Source organism: Gavialis gangeticus, unplaced genomic scaffold, assembly GCF_001723915.1.
Source record: "Gavialis gangeticus isolate Ggan-Ray unplaced genomic scaffold, GavGan_comp1, whole genome shotgun sequence".
NCBI lineage: Eukaryota > Metazoa > Chordata > Crocodylia > Gavialidae > Gavialis > Gavialis gangeticus.
Window position 1 is genome coordinate 30657021 of NW_017729032.1, and position 24801 is coordinate 30681821.

Consider the following 24801-nt stretch of genomic DNA (forward strand, 5'->3'; position numbering starts at 1 on the left):
CCCCACCACACACACACACACACACACACACACACACTACACATAAACACACACCCAGCCACACCCCACACAATATAAAAGACTAAGAATTTATTTTTGAGTTATTATGCAATCACCTCTATATACAGTACATAAACACAAATCAAGACAAAAATATTTTTAAATAAAAGTAAAATATGTTATAGTAGGTGTGTGACTTTTAGTGTATGATTTGGTTTTTCCTGGTTCTAAGATGGCAACTCCTCCCTCCCAAAAGGAGTACTGCAAGGGAACAAGGGGTGGGACTTCTGGTGGCAATGGTCAGGGGTTAGGTATGGGACTTTTGGTCCCAAGATGGTGACCAGGGGGCTGGGCACCTGTCAAGGGATGAGGCAACCCATGCGGCCCTTGACAGCTAACCAAACCTCCTTAAGTGGCCCTCCAGCCAAAATAATTCCCCACCCCTGAGCTAGACTGTTGTCAGTGGTGGCAAATGATAGAACAAGGAGCAATGGTCTCAAGTTGCAGCAAGGGAGGTTTAGGTTGCATAGTAGTAAAACTTTCTCCCTAGGAAGGTGGTGAAGCACTGGAACAGGTTACCTAGAGAAGTGGTGGAATCTCCATTCTTGGAGGTTTGTAAGGCTCACTTGACAAAGCCTTGCCTGGAATGATCCAACTGGGGCTGGTCCTGCTTGGAGCAGGGGGTTGAACTAGATGACCTCCTGAGGCCCCTTCCAATCCAAATTTCCTATGATTCTATGATTCTTTGTCTCTATTATATCTGTCCCCAGCCACTGCCAAAATATTTTATAGAATTCCAGCAGAAGTCCAGCTCTTCCTGGTTCTTTCTCGCTCTTGCCAAGTTTTAAGCAGTCTTCCTCCTCTCTCATACTTAACTTTTTTGTTTCTTTCCATGTTCTATTCCTTTCTTTATCCCCTCAAGGAACACCTTCATTTTTCTTCTATCTGCTCTTCTTCTCTTGCACAATTCTTTATAAAACTCCACTGCCGCATCCAACACCTTTGCACTTTCTTTTATTTGGATACCTTCTTCAGTTCTCACTGTTTTCAGTTCCTTCCTTATTTCCCTCAATTTCACCAAAAATACTTACAACATCCTTCCCCTTTCTCCACCCGAGGTGCTCTCATCAGAAAGATTTTCTCCTCTGTGTTGCATGTACTGTATTTATCATGTATCTTCTCAACATACATAACTTTTTGTACAAAATTCTCCAACCATTTCATTATGTCTTCCATCTCAAGCATGTCCATGTGCATTTGAATAATTATTATCATTTCTATTGTCTTTTCTCCCACAATAAAATTTATCAACTTAAGTTCTTCTCTCTCACCTATGACCAGGTTATTTAAATGTTCCACTTTAAGATCCAAAACTTCAAACAATATTTTTTCTACAATTTTATATCTATTCATTATCCAACTTCACTGTTCTCCTTCCCCTGTTACTACTGCTCTTATTCTCAGGCATATATTACCTGCTGATCCTGTTTCCTCCCATCTTCTTTCTCTCTGCAGGTCTGGCTTATTCCTCCCGCTAGTCTTCCCTTTAATCATTGTTTCATTCTTCATTTCTCCTTTGTGACCTGCTCTCCTCCTCTTCTCCTGTTCCTCCAGCTGACTGGACTCTTCCCTCATAGCTTTCTTCAATAAAGCCTTCTCCAAAAACACCCATCCCAGCAAACTATTCTTTCCTACTTTCTTTTGTCCATTCTTACCTATCTTTGCCTATCTTCTATCAGACTCTCAATCTTTGCTTCTACTCTGCAAATCACCTCTCAGTCTGTTTTCCCTTCCATGACTGCCATTCTCTTCTGCAAAATCACAACTAATGCTGCTCTAGGAACTCCTTCCCCATCCCAGCACCCTGTCACTATCCCCCCAGCACTCCTAGCAATAATCAAAGCAGTAAAACCAGGCCTCTACCCAGCCACTACACTTGATCATAGCCAAGGAAAGCCTGAGAAACTATCCTGCTGATAGGAACCTACCACAAGGATAAACTAGCCTATTTGAATAAGATACAAGGCCCGATGAGCTCAGTCCCCCTCAATACCAACTCTTTTTCAACTCATGGTGAACCACTAAGCTGAATATATTTTGACTTTCTCTTCACTCCCACATCTGAGCAGCACCATTTCCCCCCCCATTTCCAATGATTCCTGTTTCTTCACCAGCCTTAAATGTCTGGCAAACATCACCAAATATCTATGTAAATGAGAGGCCCTGTTGTCAGCTCTTTCAGCTCGTTTCATGTGACAGGTGTGGCCCCATCTTCCATGTGGTGCAGCTGGACCAGGTGGCACCATATCTCACCTGCATATGAATTTCCCAGGAGGGTCCCAGGACTTGTGCAAAAAACACTCAGTTCCATTTGTGAGTACGGGGCTAATCAGCACATGGATCCTTGGGGCGAAGGGTGCGGCAGGTATATGGAATACATACTCAGACTGAACAATGCTGGGCTGTGGGATTACCATGGCTTGAAACCCTGTTGACTCTGCTGGGGCCCAGCCCAATGAACAACATGATAAATCATGAGCCTTTTGGCTTTCGATTAATATTATATATAGTTTGTACTACGTTTAAGTGGATATAAAACTGCTGTTTAAAAGTGTGTTCAAAAGTGGAGTACTTCTGCTGAAACTTGCGGTAGTTTTGAAAAAGGTAAAATGCATTTGGATGAAATAAGACTGTAGGCACCCATAGTAATTTGCATATAAGCAAATCATCATGGGTATGTTTAGTTCAAAGTCATGGTTCTTTGGTCCCTTGCATTTCAAATTAACAAGATCCCCCTCTACTAAGTAGAGAGAGTTGTGGGGGGGAGGAGATGGCAGCTTCTGTGTCTCTGACTCTGGCTCTGAGTCTGAGTTGGGTCCAAAGTCAGACCTACAGCAGCCTCCTGCTCCTCCTCCACTTGCCCTCGGTAGCTTCTGCCCTCCTTCTGCCCCTTCCCCCACTTACTGTCACATACAACAAATTTCTATGTGCTGTAGCAAGGAGGTGGGGATGAATTAATGACAAACCTCCAATAATTAGATTCCATACCTGGAAAATTATAACAAAGTTATAATTTTTCCATATATAGAATCTAATTATTGGGGGTGAACTTAAATTCAAGGTCATTTTAGATTCAAATAAATATGTTATTTTCACTGACTTGTCCATGGTGCTATGCAGAGGCCCAGTTCTGCTCTAATTCTAAGCTGTGCTTAAGGACAAACATTAGGTCTGAATTTGGTATTCAGATGTTTTCTTTCCTCCACTGTTGCTGTTTCAGATTGTTCCTTCTAACGTGCAATGCCTCATACTTATTTACATTACATTTCATCACATTAGGTTCCTTGAAAATTCCTCACAGACATCTCTAGTCCTGTTTGACATAGTGTTCTGACCACAACACTTTATCTTAATAGTGAGCCAGTTAATTGAAAGAAATCTGTAATAGGGCTATAAAACAGTTCTGTCAAACTCATCTTACCTTGCACCTCAGGATCTTACCTTGATCCCGATTGTGGGGCTCTTTGCAGGCTGAATCCAGCCTAGGGCATATAGTGCAACTTCAGATCCTAATGCATGCCCAATGCCAAAGTTGGAAATGCTGCCACCATAATGTGTCCCATGCCACACTGGCAGCTCTAGTTCTGGTATGGGACATGGGAAACATGGTGAAAGCGACTCCAGCATATGGCATCAGTGGGTCTGGTTGCTGAAGAGCTGGTGCCACAGCAGTGACGATGGGTAAAGCAGCTGAAGGGAGACAATAGTCCTAATGCTAATACAAGAACATAATAATGGTCATTTACTGGGTGAGACCATAGATCCCTTTTGCCCAGTATCCTGTGTCATACAGGGGCAAAGAGTGGATGCTGAAAGGGAGACAACAGGATATGACCAGGTTTTTTCTCACTGTTCCTTTCCCACTTGAAGCCTCCAGCATTTACGGTCTAGGAAGTTCAGATTCAGATGTCGTACCCCTAACTAGTGATGTACCTTTCCTCCAAACATCTGTCCAGTCCCTTTTTGAATCTGGTTAAACTGTCAGGTTCCACAACTTCTTACGGCAAAATCTGAATTACATGCTGTGTGAAAAAGAACTTTGTTTTCTTAGTTTTAAACTTATTACCTATTAGTTTGATTTTATGAGGCCTAGTTCTTGTATTGTGAAAGGCAGTAAATAATAAATCCCTATTTACCATCTCTTCACCATTTAGTATTTTGTAAACCCTTATCATGTTCCCCCTCAAGCATTCTTCTAAACTGAATAGGCTTAGGCCTCTTTAGTCTTTCCTCACAACGGAAGTCCCTCCATACCACTAATCATCCTTATTATCCTTCTCTGTCCTTCTGAAGTTCTACCGTATCCTTTTTGAGGTGCTGACACCAAAACGTGGCACAGAATTCAAGGTGTGGATACATGATGGATTTAAAGAGGAGTACAATGACACTTTCTATACAACTTTCCAACTTTCTTTACAATTCCTGTTTTTACTAATTCCTAACATTTTTTTTTGCCTTTTTAATGGCTGCTTAGCTCTGAGCTGATGTTTTTAGCGAGCTATCTATATTTTGCCTCTTTTATTCACTTTCTTCCATATTGATAAGAAGAAATAACACCTGATATGAAAGCTTGGAACCCTCCAGTTAGCCACATTGCATGTTGAAGCTGTCTATTTATTCCATTTACTCTGCTTTCTCTCTCAATCAGTTTCTAATCCACGAAAGACCTCATTTTGGTCAATTTTAAACTCTTTGAAGGAAGCAACAAATCTTTTAAAATTCTCCTAAGTCACATGCAAATTTGTAGTGCTATATAAATATTTATACACTTCCAGGGTTGTTTTTATCAGATCGTATTCATCTCAGCGTTTTATGACAGGGATGCCAGATCTGGTTTGCAGAGCCACTCTATCCAACCTCCTGGGCTACCAGTGGGTTACCAGAAGTTGAGGGACATGGTCTGAGCGGTGGCCTACTGCAAAATCTTGGTCATTTGGGCTCTGATGGACCTGACAATTGGTGGCAGCCTCTGGCCCAGCTCCTTAGCCACCAGCTCTGCTGACACTGTGCTGGAGCCTTGGATACCATATACCCCAAGGCTTATGTCAGAGCTCAAGCTGCCATTGCAGTACAGGGCATGTGGTGGCAGCACTGGTTCTGGCTCTGGCATGGGACATACAGCAGGAGCTGGACTTGGACCATGTTCACTGGGTCAGAGCCAGAACTGCTGCCACTGCATGTCTTGCGCTGGATTCAGCTCCCAAGGAGCCCCATGCTCTGGATCCAGTTCAGGGTGCAAGGTGAGCTTGAGATCCCTGTTTTGTGGCCCTATTAGAAATGTCTTTCAATTGAGTTAAAGTTCTGTGGTCTATAACTAGAGTCATACATTGCATCTTTCTTAAAAGTTAGATACAATATGAATAGGGGTGCACTGATAGAGATTGCTGGGGCCGATACCGATAGCTGATTTTTAAGGAGGCATATCAGCTGATACTGATCCGATTTCCAATACTGAAGAGATGTGTCCAGCTGGTAAGTTTGGTGTGGTGGAAGGGGAGGGAAGGGGTGGGGGGGGTCATGCAGAGCAAGGCCCCTGCAGTGAGGGAGGGAGTAGGGCTGGGCAGGGGCAGGCACTGACCAGCCAGGGAGGGGAGGGAAGGGGTGTGGGATAAAGCTGCAAGTAGCTTGTCCAGGGGGCTGGGGGTGTGGTGCTGTGCCACCTGGATCTACGTGGCATGGGGTGGGCTGCAGCTGCGGGCTGGGGCCAGGGTGGAGAGGCATGAGAAGGGTGGGGGGTGGGCAGCTCCTGCTGCTGCACGCAGATCGGTGCTCATGTAGCAGCTTCCACCGCTACTCCTGCTGCTCATCCTTGATCTGCCCCACCACGACCCTTCCTCCTCCCTCCTCCTTATTCCAACACACCGGACTTACCAGCTGCACACAGCACTCCACACTGCCGGCTGTACTCCTCACTGCCTATGTGCTGTGCTCCAGCTGCACAGACACATGGGCATTTATTGGAAAAATCACTGGCTGCATTGGACCGATTTCTGATACAGAACATTTTCTTTATATTGGTGCAGATCTGATATTGGGCTGATGTATCGGTGCACCTCTAAATATTCACTACGCTCCAGTAATTTATACCAGTTGATCTGGAGGCTACTGTATTTTGTAATTAATGTGGTGAAAAGTGGGGGAAACCTTGTGCCTTAGAAAGATGACAACAATACTGATTACAGCAATGTTTAGCATATTTTCTCACACACCTATCTAGGCTTCATTGTCAATAACCTCCTGGTATTCTAGCCCTAAGCCTCTCCTATATCATAGCCTTTGTGCTGTGGGCACACCACCTCCAGATTAGGAGCTCACTAAATTCTTTTTCACGGGACCTAAACAAAACAGGAAAATAGGGTACTTATACATATGCTCCAGGGTGGGGCATGGGGCCTTTTAATTAGAGTGGCTCTTGGGGAAACTGGTCTAACTAAAATGCTGGCAATGTCTTGTGTATTCAGCGCCCCATGTTTCAAAATAGTGGCAAGGGTGTTTTGATTATAGTTCATTCAACAAGCTTTAGTTAAAATGCCCCACCGTTATTTTGAAATGTGGGGGAGCTGAATTCATTTGATGCTGCAGCACACTGGAGCATTCTGATTAAAATGCAAGTGTTGATTAATCGAGTCTTTTCTGATGCATGCTAATCAGAATGCACTGGAGAATGTGTAGAAATGCCCTATGGATTCTTCCACGAGTGTGTCAGAAACTGACTCAGGATGGCACCTACCAATCTGCTTTGGGTTGCTTCAAAGGATTATATCAAGTCAGTTTCCATGGTACTTTCAATATCATTTTCTGTAAAAACCATCTTATATACTTGAAAACAATTCTTTCCTTATTGATTATGACTTGTTTTCCAAAATGTCCTTTGAAAGGATCAAAAATGCACATGGCTGCTCTCAGGGGACAAACTGTTCTCTCAACATTTGCCAAGTGAGAAAAAGTTAGAACAAAAAAGGTCAAAAGTCTCCTAATGCAGAGAAACTGGAAGGAAAAAATCTTATACAGTGGTACCCAAATGGTTTCAGTTTATCCCATCTAGATGTGGCTACAAATTAAGCAGCAAGGCTAGAAGCAAGAAGAAATGCGGTTAATTAACTCCCCCAAAACAGAAAGTCGTGTTATGCCTGAGAAAAGCATTTACACTGGCATAAATCTTTGTCCGGCCTCCTCAGTGGTCATGTCACTCCTTGTGTTCCCCATAGCCCCGCTCTTGCCATCAGTTCTGGGAAACTACATGTATCCAACTGCAGAATCTGAGCTTCCTGGTTATTCCAAACTCTCTTAGACTTAAATAGACTCTCACCCCCATTTCCAGTGTCTTTCATACCTCTTTCAATGCTGTGTAATTGCCACTCACTTCACTTCTCATAGCCCAAGAGGCTAGAAGAAAACAGTGCAAGAAAAGTACGTAACAAGAAGGTGTAAGAAAATCCGTATTACTTTATCACAATTTGCATTTCTCTATGTAGTGCTTTAATCCTTTAGCTCATATATAAAACCAAATCAGGCCCTTCTAAAGATCAATAAGAATGGCTGTATGGCTTATGTCTCTAATGCATTTGATGATGTGCTGCATTATGTCTAAGCATAGCCAAGCTAGCTTTGGTTTAGAAACAATGTGGTACGATGGGCTTTGGCATTAAATACATAAGCCCACCTCCATGTTTACTGGGGTGGTGTGTGAAGCCCAAGCTGCCATGGCTCCAACAACACTGTTAGATATGAGCAATGATCTCCAGGGAAGTTTCCACACAACCCGTGTTGTCCCCATATGTGCTGCTCCCACAAGGCACATCCAGACAAGTGTGCATTTGTGGTATGCAGCACATGCACCTCAAACCTGTTTGAGGTGCTGCAAACTGCGTGCAGCACATGCACCTGTTTGCCATGCTGCAGTGCCAAAATCTGACACGGGGAGATCCCAGTATCAAACAAACAAACAAACAAACAAAAAAATTGCTGCAAAAAAGTGGTATGTGCATGCAGCAGCAGTATGTGCCACTAGAAACAGAGCTTGGCCATCCAGGGCCATACTCTGGCTGCCAGCCAGGTTCCATGTGACCGGGGCCAGATTAGCACTGCTGCTGCCCTGGAATTCTCCTAGGTAAGGCTGCTGTGGCCAACACACATGCTGCAATTTGTGCTGTGGCAAATGCATGCCCAATTTGTGCTGTGGCAAATGATGTGCCCACAGGGTAGCACCTTGATTTCATGTAAAACTGCACGTGAGGTGGAGGAAAGGATTTTGGCCATGCTCGTGTAGATGAAGCACCAACACAATCAGTTGTGCAGCTGCAGGGGAAGTATTTATGAGTCTACTTCTGGCTTAGAGCCCACAGAGGAATCACAATAAAGGTCAGAAATAAAATACCTCATGATATTTTTTCACTGTTTTCCCGGAGGTGCATGTGCAAGATTTCCAATTTGCAGTGCCGCATCCACAGTTCCCACCGCAGCGCTGGACCAGGAGGCAGCGGGGAAAGAAAACCACATTTGTCAGTCTCAGTTCCTCCCTTAAGTTGACAGAGTAGTTCCTCGGAGTGCAGCTGTAACGTTTCACATCATCATTCAACCTGTCCAGGTCAACTGCAATGCAAAATAGCTCTGATTTGTAAGGGTTGAGTGGACAGTTCCCTAGATTGACAAGTATTCTTCCTTGGGAAGCTCACAACACAGTTATACTCACTGGATAGGGGCAGAAATTAACTGGTATAAGTTTTTGGAAACTGGTACAAATCTGTCACACAACAGAAGTTCAGAGCACATAAACCACTTTCAAAATGGCCGAAACCCATTTAACATAAACCTGGATATGTAGTATCAGACTTACCTGAATTAGGTTAAATCAGTTTATTCTGTCCCAGATCCCCTCTAGATTCAAGTTAACTCACAGGCTAGGGACAGACATTACACATAAACAGGTTTAAGTGATGAGAAACTGGTTTAAACCTGTAGCAGACAAGACATTCAGTGCACATAAACCAGTTTGAAAATGGCTGAAAATGGTTTGAGACAAACCTGGCTGAATGTAGTATGAGACTTAACTGATTTGGTTCAAACGAGCTTATGCAATGTCTGTCCCAGACCCCTTGATGGTTTAAGTTAAATCAGAGACCCCCAGCATCCCAGCATACTCTCTGGGCTCGGTTCTGCTCCAGGGAGCTGGGCTGGCCCATCCCCTCTTCTGTCTAGCCAGAGCAGGGGTGGGGTGTTGCCAGACGCTGGCCTGCCATGGCCCCTGAGGCAAATTCCTCCCTCCACCCCCTCTCCCCTCCTGCCACTGGCAAACCCTGTGGACCTCTATGGCTTTCCTGAAGCCCAGCAGAGACAGAATTAATTCCTCCCTCTGTCCAGCTTGCCTGCAGCCACGGAGGAGATTTATTCTACAGCAGTCCGGAGTGGAGGAGAAATGCAAGCTAGTCCCTTATGAGCCCAGAGCTAAGACCTGCAGGGTCAGACTGAGAGGTGGGAAGTGTTGGCGAAGACCTGACAATTATCACATGTGTGCTGGAGATGGAGTTCAGGGAAGTTGCAGACAGTTTCTGGCTGGAAGTTTCAGACCAAAGAATGCAGAGAGCTACATTTACATTATAAAGAAGAACCTGTGAAACCTAAACAAAACCTTTCTGAATGCCTGGCTGTCAGGAGACACTCTGCCCTCAGGATTAGTAAAACTTATGCAAGGCTTTCTCATCTTTCTCTCGTTTTAGTTGTTAAAATTCACAAAAATTAAAAAATACCCTGAAAGCCATTTTTACAATTTTTTAAAATAAGGACTTAACATCCTCTTTCCCCCTCCCCCTCCCTATTTTCATTCTTTGGAAGTTATTCTCTTTTGGGTGTTTTTCAGATTTTGTGTTGGATTCATTACTGAGAAGTTAAAAATGTGTTTCTACAGATGCAGGGAACTGTCTAATGCAATCTGTGGTTTGCAGCTCAGTTTGTGCCCCATAAGAGAATGCTCTTCATATTGAAATGGCAATCATTAGCAAATTCAAATTAAGATGCTTGGGAAGTACATTCTTAATTGATAAAAGATGGTTCAAAAGATTTACTTTGATTTAAAAAAGGCACTGAATTATAGAGAAAGGAAGCATTGAAAGATGGGAAACTAATATTGATAGTATTCATTATGTTTGGAAAAAATAACTAAATTCAAATTAAAAGAAGTTTCAACTGATAAGCAAGATTCAGCAAATGATGGGAGCTAATAGTTAAATTAACATATAAAGATATAGAACTAAGCAACAACAACAGAAGGCTATGTACTAGTGAACTCAAAATTCAAATCTTGAAAACACTTATGCATGCATTTTATTTTAATTGTGTGCTAACATCCACTGTAGTCAGTAGAACGATACCAGTTTATACAATCTGTAATTTCAGGCATCAATCTATATACTAATAAATGTCAAAAAGTAAATTGTGCATTACCATTGATTTATACAATTTTTCAGGGAAAAGTGTATTTTTTAAATATGCACCTTTACATATGTGGCTTTAAAATATTTATATATTCCAAATATATATGCAAAGGTGAGTCTTTGAATTATAGAAGCATAATTTACCACACTCATCTAAACTCCACTTGTTATGCAATATATTGATATGATTGGTGGAAATCTAGCAGATAAATCAGAATTCTGGACATGTTGTAGCAATTCTGATACATCTCACGATTAAATCTCATCTGTTCTCTCAAGAGAACTAGTATTGCTACAAAGAAGGTATATATCTCCCTCTTGATATAAACACAAAATCAATGGGAGTTTCTAGTACACTCATGCACCAAGAGAAAAATATACCCCAATTGTCCTTAGCTAGGACTTTGAAGAATAGAGAATATTGATTTTTTTTGTTTTAACAGATGGTATTTTGTACTACGTTGTCATTCTTCAAAGCCACTCCCTTTCATTCCTTTTCCCTTAGGCTAATTATTTTTCTCGCATGGAAGAGGCTTTTTGTTTTCCCTCCATAATTCCCATCACAAAATTCCAAAGACATCTTTGCTTAAACATAAAGCAAAGACTACTTTGCAAAATATTCCCATGTTTACCTGAATCTAAGAGGAATTCAAATTTAAGGTGACCACCCTGTAATTACAGTCTATAAATAGAAAATTATAAATTTGCTGTAATTTCTCAGCATATCTTGTTTATTCTATGATTTTATGAAACTCGTCTCCCTCACAACTGTGGTAGGGAAAGCAGTAGTGGGGGCTGAGGGGCCAAACCCCTTTCCCTTGCAACCCTGCCCCTTGCCTGCTCCTGTGCTTGTCTTCTCCCATCTGCTCCCTGTCCCCTCTGCTATTTGCCCTACCAGTGCCTGCCTTGCCTGCCACTTAACCCCACTTCCCTGCTATCTACCCCCTTCTGTCCTGTACTTGTTTCTACCCCCCGCCACCTTTCCTGCCTTCCTCTTGCTCCTCCCCAGCATCTGCCCCATTGTCCCTTGCTCTCAGCTTCCCACAACATAACTCCCTGCCCTTCCCACCCTTGCTTCAACCAATCACATGCCTGTGCCTGCCCACCTAATACCTCTCCCTGGTGCCTGCCTCCCCTGTGACCTGCTTCCTGTCTCCTTGCCATGGATGGCTCTGGCTCCAAGGCAGTCAGCAGCTGTGGTGGCCCCAGTTTGGCCACAAGCTGTGGTGGCAGCTCTGAGCTAAGCTGGGCCAGGGCCAGAACTAGAACTTAAAATAAGTGAAGGTAGGGTAAGCGGCTGGGGCAGAGAACAGGACAGATGAGAGACAGCTGCAATGAAAAGGTGTAAGTAGAAACTTGCACAGTGACTGCCCCTGCTAACCCTAATGGGCACATCCACACAAGCATGAATATATATTTTGCAGTATCTCAAACTCCTTTGAGACGCTGCAAGAGGCACATGCAGAAATGAAGAAATGTTCTTTGCGCTGCAAATTTGCGGCACGGGGACAAAATTAGACCCCTGGATATCCAGGGGTAAAAAAAAAAAGGGGGGAAAGGGGGGGGGGGGGCAGGGCACCGTCCCAGATCATGCCCTCAGGCAACTGAAAGCTTGGTCCTTCACAAAAACACTCAGAAAGGGTGCTATGCTGATATTTAGTCAAGGGGGAAAAAGCTGCAACATGTCTTTGGAACAGTATTCCAGTGTGTTAGGTAAATATGACAGAAGGCAGGGTGGATATGCACCTTATATGCTAACTAAATATGTATATGGAGAGCATAAGCTTTCATGAACTTGAGCTCACTTCATCAAATGCTGTGAAAGCCTCTACTGGCTCTGCAGTTCCCATCCGAGTCTGGCAGGTGCACAGCAGGTCACAGGCAGGCAGCAGCCCCCACTGCCAGACTGCTGCAGTGGGTAGAGGGTGCAGAGAACTCTCAGGGCTGCTTCAGCAGTCCAGCTGCCACAAGGGGTAGTGTCCCCAGTTACTAATTGGCTGGGCCCCAGAAGCTCCTGAGAGCGAGTAGCCCTAAGCTACTTGCCAGGGCAGCTTTTTGTACTGCTGGGGCCAGGACAGGGCAGCTTTTTATACTTCTGGGGACAGCACAGGTGCTGGCCCTCGGCTCTAGCTCCCCCTGACTGCAGATCCAAGAGGAGCTAGACAGGGTAATTTTGCCTCAAGTGGCACAATTTTTCCTACACCAAAGCACATGTCCAGGCATGTGCACCAAGGCAAAAAGCCTCGGCTCAAATTTACACTGCTTCTATTTCAGTTGCTGCAAGCACACATTCTTGTATGAGTGGATGCGCCCAATGTATGTTAAATTATTTCCATAATGCTAAGGAAATAATACTATGCACAGGAGGAAACAATCTTTCCTGGATTATTTAATGTTATCCTAAGATATTATGGAATCATTTGCAAATGGTATATAACTATTGTGTGAGTTAGCATGTAATACCCAAGTCTTTTGGTCCTGCATCACAAGGATTTTACTAACAGATTGCAGGGCACAGGGCTACTTGTGACAAGTTTTTCTCCATAGAGGGCTTGCTGATGAACAGATCACCTACAACTTCCATTGCAACAGGGTGAATGCATCTGATACCCATCTCTGCATGGAGCTTACATGGAATGTATCACTTCCCCTTCATAAAGGGTGTACAGCAGTTCTCTTCCAGTGTACAACTGTTCTCATATGCACAGTGAGTTAGTGTAATGCATACTATACGGAACTGTACCTTTATACCAGGGGCAGGCAATTATTTTGACTGGAGGGTCACTTAATGAGGTTTAGTGAGGCAACAAGGCTGTAAGGGTAGCTTCACCCCTTGACAGGTGCCCTGCCTCCTAGTTGCCATTCTGCCCCATAACCCCTGACCTTTGCCACTGTGAGTCTCTCCCCTTGTCCAGGAAGTACTCCTTTTAGGGGCGGGGGTTTGCTTGTATATTATGTGTGGAGGGGTGAGTGGGGGGTGTTGGTATGGTGCAAGGGTGGTGTGTGGGGGTATAGGAGGGGAATATGCATGGGTGTGGGATGTGTGTGGGGTGGGTGTGGTTGAGGTGTGGGGTGTGTGGGACTGCTGTGTGTGGGGGTGTGTGTTTGGGGTGTATATGTAGATGTGTGTGGGGAGTGTGGGATTGTTGGATGTGTGTATGAGTTTGATGAGGGGGTGGGGTGGGGTGTGTGGGGGGTATGGGTGCATCTGTGGGGAGGTGTAAGTGTGGGGTGTGGGTATATGTGTGGATGTGGGATGCGTAGGGGATGTGGGGGGGTGTGGTTGAGGTGTGGGGTGTGTTTGTGGATATGGTGGGGTATGTGGGGAAGTGTGTATGTGGGGTGCGGGTATGGAGGGGGTCAGGGTGTGGATGTATGTGTGTGGGATGTGTATCCTGGGGTGTGTGGGACAGTTTTGGGTGTGCGTGCAGGTCTGGAGAGGGGGTAGATTGTGTGAGGGTGTGTGTGGGGAGGTGGTGGGTGTGTGGGGGGGCTTCCCCCCACCTGCTCATTTTGATGGGGCTCAGCCCAGCCCCTCCGTGGGTGGGGTCAGGGGATCAGCACTGCTTGCCTGGTTTGCAGCATCCTGCAAAGGGCAAGAACGCAGCTGCTGCTGGCTAGCAGCAACAGAAGCCCCTGGAGAGGGGACAGGGAGCCGAGTCTGGTATCATCAGCTTTCTTAATCTGTGTCCCACACCTGCCCAGCGGGACTGCAACTGAGCCTGCGCTGGCTCCTGGTGCTGTTGCTTCTCTCTCACATGCCAGCCTGGCAGAGCTGCACCCAGTGCATGCTGCTCCTGCTGCTGTTCCCTCCTCTCCTGTCTGTCCCTGCCTGCCCATCAGGGCTTTGCGAGCAGCCGAGCTCCTTCACGCACCTCCCTTCCCCTCCATCCACATATGCTCCCCTGCACAGCATGAGAGGACCAGAGTAAGCTGCAGGCAGAGCCCACCCCACTCCCCTCAACTTTACAACTTCCCCTCCTTATCTGCTGCCTGAAATGCTGCAGCAGGGACAGGAGAAGGAGTTGCTGGAGGATGGGGGAGCCCAGCAGTTCCCTGGGCAGCAGCAGCGGCAGTGGTGGCAGTGGCGGCGGCGGCAGCAGTAGCAGCAGCCGCCCTGCTCAGAAGCTTTGCTTGCTGATGGAGGAGGCTGGGAGTGCAGCACGCTCTGCCCTGGGCAGGATTCAGCCCCAGGCAGAGTGCAGCAGGGACAGCTGTGAGTGGGGCCACATACAATTAATTGGTGGGTGCTTGCCTGCAGGCTGGATCCAATCAGCTGGCACTCAGGCCCATGGGCTGTATTTTGCCCACCCATGCTTTATACTATTTGGATGTTGTGACTGATGCAGATTGAGTGTTCCCACTTATTAAGCAGTTTCATGCAGACAGCACATTTATATGAGTCACACTGTGGCAACTGCAATTAGCCACAGTGCTTAAATTGCCAGATTTAAATGGCAAAGCACTCCCTTGTGAACAGTTTGTGGCTCTGGCATGTACTGTGTGCACTAGCCTGGATTTGGTGACCTTCAACATTTGATTGACACCAGTTTTCTTTATGGGGTCTCTTTTTTCAGGCTTTTCTAAGTCAGGGTCACAAAAAGAAAGGGTGCTGTGTTGATGGGCAGGTGTGGCGGGCTGCTGAGGGGTTTCAGTTTTTTTAGATTGATGTGATGTGTGTGGTTTTCTCACTGATACTTATGGCAATATGCCCAAGCTTTAGGCTCTTAATTATGTCCCTCTCCCCCACCATCATTACCTACCAAGGAAAAATGATAGATATTCCAAAGTAAGCATACAAAAACTCTCAGGATCTACATTTGACACATAACAATCCTGATTTTTGGGGACTACTGAGAACCTACAGATCCTATAGTTTTTACTTAGAGTCATAAATGCTATGAACTCCTGAATATTGCCCCTTGGTATCACAGAAGATGAAGGCTGGAAGGTTGGAAGGGACCTCAGGAGGTCATCTAGTCCAACCCCTTGCTCAAACCAGGACCATCCCCAGGGCTTCCAAGGGCTTTGTTGAGACAGGCCTTAAATTGGTAGCACAGTTCATATTTAAATGGACAAACTGGCTGCATCTACATGTTCAGTTAATGAACATGATTAAATTCTGGGGCTTATTGCGCTGGCGTTGATTACTCCCGGGTGCTGTGTCTTTATGTTTGCCTGGGCCCACAGCACATTGAGAGGTCAGGCCCCCTGGCCTGCCAGCCCAGGGCTGCTCCCCCCAGCTCAATGTGGTACAGAAGGGCTGGTTGAGGCACAAGGATGCTTCAGCAAGGGGCTAACCAGCAGGCAGTCCCTGCACTGAAGCACCCTCATGCCCCAGCCAGCTGGGGTAGTATCTACCCGTGTGCTGCTGCAGAGTAAAAACTTTGCAACAGTACAGTGCTTGTATTTACAAGTATTCTTCTGTGGAGTTAATTAATTTACTCTAGCCTAATAGGGGTGCACATGTAGATGTGCAATGTTTACTGCCCAGGTAATTAGTCTACTGTGCAGTAAATGTCTTGTTTAGATGTCTCCATGTGCGATAACATGCCTGAATTTTCTGTGCAAAATTCAGGTTTATTAAAGCACTCCTCAGGGTTGGACCAAGAAGAATTTCCTGCTGTAATCCCAGCCCCAAAACCAGCCCAGTTCCAGGAAAATCTGAAAACTAGAAAAATCACAGAGGGATGGTGTGGGGTGGCCCAAGAAAGATTTTCACCTCTAATCCCAGCCCAAAAGAAATTCCTTATTTGAGCCCGTGTACTTAGTACAGTGGGCATAGGGGGATTATCAGTTGGCAGTCTGGTATCCACAAACCACACTTTCAGCTGGGCAAGACCCTGGCCAGAGATGTCCAGGAGAGTCCGTCGGTGGCACACAGGAATTGTGTCAGATGGCCCACAAAGCATTTCCATCTAATCTCAGCCCAAAAGCCAGTTCCATATTTGGGTCTCTATACTTAGTACAGCGGGCATGGGGAGGCTGTCAGTTGGCAGCCTTGCACAAAGAAATCAAGCTTTGGGCTGGGCAAGTCTCTGGTCAGATAAGTCCAGGACAGTCCTCCAGTGCCACAGAGGCACGGTGTGGGGTGGTCCAAGAAGGATTTCTAGCTATAATCCCAGCCCAAAAGCCTTATTCAAGCCAATATACTTAGTGCAGTGGGCAGGGGGAGTGCTGTCAGTTGACAGCATGGCATGCAGAAACCGCGCTTTGGGCCGGCAGGGTTCTTTGGGACAATCCTCCAGTGGCATAGACAGCAAGTTGGGGGTGCACCCTGCCCTGGCTGGCCACCAAACCATTGCCAAGCCTGGTCTTTCTCTGGTCTTTCTTGTCTTCCCCCCACCCCCCACTTTTTGGCAATGCTTATTTTAAAGCCCCAAGACGGGGTTCTATATGAGCTAGGCACTCGTGCCTTTGGGGATTTGCTGAGGCACTCTCAGACTTCGGGGATTAATGGAGTCCCCAACATTGCTAGGTGACAGGGAAGCTGCCCATTCCAGCACTGTCCCTGCACCCTTTGGCAATGAGGGAACTGCTACACTGCACTGACCATGGTACTGTCTCCTCATCTCTCTGGACACAACCGTGTCAACCCAGGACTGACCCAGGTGCACCCAGCTCTGGAGTGTAACAGCCACATATAACAGTGTATGGGGAGGGCTGTGATGAAATGTTATATGTGGCTGTTGCACCCAGTTCTGGGGTGTATCTCAGCCCTCCCCATACACTGTTATATGTGGCCATTACAACCCAGAGCTAGGGACACCCCATGCCATGCCTCTGGCACTGGGAACTCTCCTGGACACCTAGCCCAAAAACCAGTTCCTTATTCAAACCCATATACTTAGTATAGTGTGCATGGGGGGCTGTGAATTGGCAGCATGGCACGAACAAACAGCATTTTGGGCCTGGCAAGACTCTAGTCAGAGATGTCTGGGACAGTCCCCCAATGGCAGAAAGTCATGGTGTGGGGGGGCCTCAGAAGGATTTCCATCTCTAATCCCAGTCTCCCATCTCCATCTCTAATAAGAAATTCCTTATTCAAGCCCATATACTTATTACAGTGTGCACGGGGTTGTCAATCAGGCCATGCTTTGGGCTGTGCAAGACTATGGTCAGAGGTGTCCAGGAGAGTCCCTGGTGGTACACAGGCATGGTGGATGCAGGAGATTAATTTACATATTATTTGGTAAATATGCATAGCTAACAAAATTCTCTCTCTTTAAAATGTGTAATTCATTAATAAGAAGCTTTTATTGGGTATAGATTAGCTTTGAAAAAGGAACTGGGAACCAGGAATAAGGACCTGGGAGTTAAAGGAACAAATTGCAGCCTCATGAACCATAGCCTGTAGCCTTGGTGTTGGCCACCCCGAAACAGCGGATGGTGAGAAGGCCAGTCACTGCCAGCCAGGGGTCCCTGCCCCACACCCCCAGGGCCAGTGGGCAGGGGGAAGGGGTTGTGTGGTGCAGATGTTCCTTGACCTTCAGTAGAGGCAGGCAGTTTGAAATTCAGGGAGCAAACCTTAGCATGTGGCCTAGGGTGCCCCAAAACAGCGGATGGTGAGAGCAGGCCACTCACTGTGAGCAGGGGGTCCCCCACAGCTGCAGGCCCAGGCAGGGAATTTTGTAAGTGAAATGTTCCTGGGACCTCAGAAATGTGGGGGGTGGCTGACTGATGAACAGAGCAAATAAAGTGCATGGCTTACAGCTAAGCAGGCTTTTGCCAATTCTGGGAGAGAACCTTAACATATGGCATTGGGTGCATGTGTGGTATGGGTCAGGTAGCTCTGGAAATAGGCCTTGGCATACTGGAAGGTAATGCAGGAATGGGGATTTGTCTCTGTGGACTGCTTGCTAGGGCATGGCTTCCTCTATTCCTAATGAGGTAAGTGACAACGAAACAATAATATTGCTGACCCTAGAACAGTCACATCACAGAAGTCTGCTTCTAGAAGAGGAAACTATATGGTTTATTGAACTGGGCTGGTGTCTGTTCAAACTCCTGGAAAGCCAGGTTTGGAGGTCTGCCTCAAGGCACAGACTGATAAGAGCTGTAATCTTTGCGGTGGGGGAACCAGAATTGACATGCAAATAGGGTTACTGTGAAATACTGATAGGACAATGCACTGTCAGATTTCAAGTCTCAGCTCATAAAGCAGACCTAGGGTCCTTAGACTCTATGGCATAACATGATGAAACCATGTCTGACTATGAAAATAAAAAAAAAAGACAAAATTGCTCAATCAAAAAGAGTGTGGTCACTGACTTGTCACGCTTTGGGGTGCCTCTCACTTCCAACCTGCAGTCCCTGCCTCCCAGCCCTGCCAGTGCCCTCACCCAGGGCCCCAGCCAAAAAACACCTTCATTGGAGCATTGTTAATGCAGACAAAGCAATTCAAAGGGGGTCTGGGTTTGTGGCTGTAGCCGTGTTGGTCTAAAGACATAGGCAGGCAAGGTTCTTTGGGTAGATGTGATATCTTTTATTACACCGAGCAGTTGGAAAAAAGTTTTTGGCAAGCTTTCAGATGCAGTCACCCTTCTTCAGGCATGGGGAGTCTTTGCTGTTCTGAGATGCCGAAAGAAGCTAAAAGTGTGGCAGGATGTCAGTGAAAATGTAAATAGGGTCAGCACTCCAGGATTGGCCAGTCACTCAACTGGTTTTACAGGTTCTTTTGAGGAATCTTAAGGTAATGGTCTGAGTGGGGACAGGAAATGGTCCTTTTCAGTCCTACAGGAGGCACAATATACAACAATAATACAGAAAACATGATCATGCTTTACAGCCAAGCCATTACCCACCCAGTCCTGCTGGTGCCCCTCAGTCCTGCTGGGGTCACCCTAGCTCTGGGGTGTAACGGCCACATATAACAGTGCATGGGGAGGGCAGAGATGTGCCCAGCTCTGGGGTTTAACAGCTCCATTTAACAGTGTATGGGGAGGACTTAGATACACCCCATATAACAGTTTAACACTGCCCGTACCGTACACTGTTACAATTGACCATTACAACCCAGAGCTGGGCGCATCACAGGACCCAAGCCTCTCCAAGAATGCATGACTCTCCTCTCTCTGCAGTGGCCTAGGGGTTGTGGCTCGAGTGCTTGGGGGGCTGGTGGGTGGCACAGGTGGTCGCCCCTGCCCCCCCCCCAGCCCTGCCTGTGTCCCTGACTCCGAACCTGAAGCCCACTGCCCCACCAGCCCTGCCAGTGCCTCTCATTCCTAGTTAACTTGGAGCCCCCCAGCCCAGCTGGTGCCCCTTACTCCCTACCTGCAGCCCCCTGCCCTTTCAGCCCAGCTGGTGCTCCTTACTCCTGACCCACACACCTTGAACTCCCAGAAAGAGGCAGCAATATGAATGTCAGGCAGAGGAATGGCAAGCAGACGGTGGTCAAAGGAGGACAGGGACATGCTGCTGGGGACAGAAATAGGCTTGGAAGGAACAGGAGTACCTGAGAAGAGGGGCAAGCTTGGTGGGGTAGAGGACAGGAGGGGGAACAAGTATTGAAGGGATCTGGTTGTAGGCTGGGGGGTTTTGACTGCAGGCAATGATGATCTGCCAATGCAGCAGTTAAAAGACTGACATGCAAATAGACTAAGTGATGAGAAAATTCCTCTCATTGAGCCTGGGCTGTTTTTTTCTTCACCTCAACCCACACTATGCCTCTACTGTGCAGGGATGGGGGTGTTAGTTCATGCTGGCCACTGTGTGGTGATCACGGGGCGGGGGGAGTGGGGAGAGGGAGTTGGAGAGAGCGATCGTGGCCCCCCCCATCCCCACTTTGGGGGAAGCTCTCCTGGGTGCGGGATACCCAAGGAATCCTAATCAACCTCAATAATAACCTCAGGCTACCTCCACGCTGGTTCTCAGCTTTGGAAAAAATCCTGCTTTTTGATGTGAGGATACAAACAACAGGAGAGACAGGATTCTTTCTGTTTTGCATAAACATTCCTGTAGCAATGTTTCCATTCAGGCTTTAGCCTGGATAGCTTGGGTACATGATACCCAGATGCCAACACACAGGGAGGTGCCAGGGGCAGGCAGCCAGACCCTTTGTGTACCTTTGTGTAGCTATAAGTGTACCCCACACCTAGCGACCAGTGCAACAAGCCTGCAGAAAAAGCGGAGGGCGGAACTACTTTGGGACCTAGCTTGGGTAGGGGGGCAGCCCCTTTGGGAGGCCTGTGTACAGACCCCCAATGCCAATCCAGACTTGTGAGGGGGAGGCAGGCAGGCTCACTCTTGTGGACTTTTGCATGAAACGATTTCCTTCCCCACCCAGCAGCACTCCGTGCAACAAGCAAGAGGCGCCCAGAAAAAAGTGTGAAGCTTTGCATGGGAGGTGGGCAGCACTGCTTATTGAACTCAACCTCCCCCCACCACAAATGCATACAGCTCAAACACAACTGCCAATAATTCCACCCAGCCCCCCCGAAAAGCAACGTGGCACAATCCAAGAAAATAAACCAACAAAATATCAAAAGGGCAGGAGGGTAAAATTGTTCTGATGTGCCCCCCTTAGCACATTTTACTAGTTATAGCATAATAAGTCATTGCGTGGTAAACCACATCCGAGTTACTGAATTAGTCATCATAAACCAAGTAAGGAAAATTAAATTAGGAGCATTTTTAGTGGGTAAATGCTGATTACATAGACAACTGCCCCTAGAGATAAGTACTGAAGTTAATTTTTGACACTGCCCCACGGATTTGCTTTGCTTGGTGAGACAAACTGAGGAGGTAACACACATTTGTAAAAGAATATCCCTTATTCTGATAGCATCATACAGACACTTGAGAACTGCTCCAAGAGTTTAATTGGCTTTAAAACACAGTTTGTAAATCCTTAACAAAAAAGCACAATTTATCTGAAGAACATTCTCTGCAGAAAGCTCAGATATGTCTCCAGATTGTCTTACTCTATGGAGCCAGTTCATTTCCTCATCTGTATAACAATGGGATTTTACAGTACAGTCAGTTTCACGCATCATTTCACTACTGTGACTAAAAAGTAACTGAGCCTTGGTGTGACTGGTGTGAAATCCTGCTGCTTTACTTATCAAAGGATTGAAACCACACGGGTCCTTAATTTAAAACTAGAACTAAAAAGGTTCTTTAGGTGGATGCAAATATCTTCCAAGTACCATTACACAATTTCTAGATAAGAGATTCAATTCCTAGGCAATTTCAAGGAAGATGGTAAAAAACAAACAAACAAAACAAAGAAAAACAAAAACACAAAACCAGAGCAGTATGCTGTATACTAAACCCTGACTTTATGCCCATGCTCAAGTCCATCCCTGTTTAGGACAGCACCTTTTTGATTAACTTGAAACTTTGATTTCAATGAGATTCACACACTGCTTACAATCAATGCTGTGCTGCTTGGGGAGGTTCTCTTGAATCTAGAGCTCAGGCTAATGCTGCCTCTTATTTGGAAAGTCATGCTCTATTTTCAGATCCAAATGTGATCCTGTTTTGCCCTCTTTTAACACACTCTTAGATACTAATATTGTCCACATTACAGTATTACCTTAGCATTTCACAATCCAAACAAGGAAAGGTAGTGCTGTTATCTTCAATTTGCAGATGAGGAAGCAAACCACATTATCCTGTCTGTTACTTTTTATCTGCTCTGTGAGGAATAAGCCTCCTTCAGCATATTGTTGGACTATAAACTCAGGCTTGTTTTGCTAAAAATTCTAACACTGGTCCACTTTCAGATAGCTCAATAGAGATATGTGCAAGTGCACTTGCACACTTACAGGTAGTCAACTCAGGAGTGCAGTGAGCTCATGGAACACCCCAGCCAGACTGGCGGAGGGGGGTGGGGGCTGGGTATGGTGACCATGGTAGACTGAGGGCTGGGGGAGAAGGCAAGGGTGATGGAAAGGGGAGTCTTATCTGTCCAGAGCAGCTGCAGTGGCAGCTCTGGCAGGAGCCCCATGACCAGGATTCCTGGGAGAAGACCCTGGTGTCCCATTCACCACCCTCCCCTCCACTTCCTCCAAGATATTCATGTTGGAAATGGAGCTATGCTTATTCTGGCAAAGGCTCCCAGGCATGGGAAGGGGGAAGAACCATTCTGCCTGCACCATTTGCCGCCTAGATACAGTGTTAGGTGCAGCACTGTGCTGCCTGGCTCATACAGCTTGGCAGGGGCAATGTAGGGCTGGGATAAAGATTCATAGTGTTCTCCTCATAGCCTGGACAGGTGTCCTACTTGCCTTGTCCTAGTTCACTACTTGGTAAACCACTGACAAGTCCAAGTGATACTATGTACAGTGGAGCTACCAACTCTCATTAGAGGTTCAAAATTGTGGATACACTAGCAAAGGCTGAAAAATAAAAATCCAGAGTTGGGGGGTGCAAGAGGTAGAGAGATCTATATGCATAAGTCTCCAGTTTGATTCCAGTCTGACTACGCTCACTCCAAGTAGGACATACAGCTCATAACAAAAAGACTGTGCTGTCATTTTGATTTTGAACCCTTTTCGAGCAGTAATCATTTCCTCTTTTACATGATAGGATTTCTCAGAAAGCTAAGTCCAGTTGTAGATTAATGCACTTCCAAAAATCCAGATTGCTTTAGCATAAAATTGTATATCAAGGATATGCCAGGCACTGCTGGGATATGAGGTGGCTCTGTGGCTGAATTTGAATTTTTGAGTCAGCCCTACATTTATGCCAGTCAAATCCTCCAGTGGCATAAATAGGCATAACTCCATGTATCCATCATGAATAAACTTTATCAATTAAGTTATTCTGCTTTATATCGATTGAGAATTGGGCTCATACCTGTAAATTTTCAATAAATATGTCTAATGATAACCACACTTTTTTTTTACATTTTTAATTATGCTACATTCAATGTAGCTGAAATGTATTTGATAATTTCAAGATTTATCCAAGTCTTTCTTGGTGACAGGTATAAGAAAGGATACTAACACTTGGATTTACACTTGAATCAGAACTCCCACATTAAACTCCAATACAGCAACTCCTATTTAGGAAGAGCAAAAAGTCAGAAATATCAGTGGGATTAAAACTGTCCCTATGAAACAAGGTTCAGAATGTATATACCTATTATAAACTAGCACACCAATTGTGGGGGGAGTAGCAAAACAGGCCCAAACTATCAGTTGTAAATAGGTGCAACTTCATTGAAATCAACAGAATTGAACCATCTTACGCTAGTGATAAAAACAAGTGTAGGTTTCACCAGCCTTTAAAAAGGTTTACAACAAAAGCTTTCTGTTGCACTGAAGCATGTTCTGAGTGCCCCACAATAACTGCATATACAGCAACAAGGAAAATCCAATTCATCACAGTAGGCAAGAGCATGGCTAGTCAGTGGGTCTGACGTACGATGTGAAATGATGTTGGACAACTCACACAATGTAGATAAAGTAGTTTCTGATGATGGATTTTAAGGATTGTTTCATGTTTTTTAAGGACATGCTATAGGATATACTTGCATTTAACAGTTATTTGAGAGGGCATTTAATGAACTCACAGCATATATATTTGATACAAACAGGCATTTTGCATTTCCGATGTTGTATTCAGTGTCGGATGCGCTGCAGCTTGCTGGCAATTATCCCAGAACTTTTCAAGGAAGAGCACATGGATGTTTGCAGTAATTTATTGGCTACTGTTTGCAAATGTCTGAGAAATGAGATTCTTAACTTCAAATTTTAGTTAGGTTCTTCCTAGTTGTTTTTAAGCAATAGTAATTAGGAGCTATGGTAAGTGTATGGTGAACTGGGAAGATTTAGGAATCTGTTTGCTTGTTTCCTTATGGAAATTGGAAATATTCCATCCAGACATGTGGTCAGTATTTTGCTACTCATCTTTCTACTCCTCCTCCAGAGCAATCTGGCAGTGTGAGCAAACGCTTATTTATTTAACTTGTAAAGCTGTCACCAGAGACAGATGTTATTTCAAGAACGTCCCACCTGATTCATTTCTTCTGATAGCCAGTCTTTTTGCATACTATTTGCTAAACATAAAATAAGCAAAGAGAGAAAGTGTAGGGTCATAAGTCTGTGTAGTCTCTATCAGTGCCAGAATGCATCCATGTATGTTCCTGTTTACTGAGATTATTTATGAAATGGATTTTCTCTTTTGAAGTTGACCCTTTTCTCTACATATCTCCTTCAGACCTTTCATTCTGCTTCTATTTTGAAACATATTTTAAGCCTTCCTTTTTTTCCAGAACCTTAACATAACGCCCATTTAAAATCAATAACTTTGCTCTCTCTGTGTGTGTGTGTGTGTGTGTGTGTGTGTGTGTGTGTGTGTGTGT

The 24801-nt window shown here is 45.4% G+C and overlaps 1 protein-coding gene across 1 annotated transcript in view; it reads right to left on the minus strand.

Annotated features, from left to right (window-relative positions):
- Positions 1 to 24801, minus strand: part of PDGFD (platelet derived growth factor D) — a gene marked incomplete at its 5' end in the record, with an annotated part of 126613 nt that overhangs the window by 44539 nt on the left and 57273 nt on the right. The window contains one exon of the mRNA XM_019523781.1: positions 8438 to 8652. Within this exon, the coding sequence (XP_019379326.1) occupies positions 8438 to 8652 (215 nt within the window). The remainder of the gene's footprint in view (positions 1 to 8437; positions 8653 to 24801) is intronic.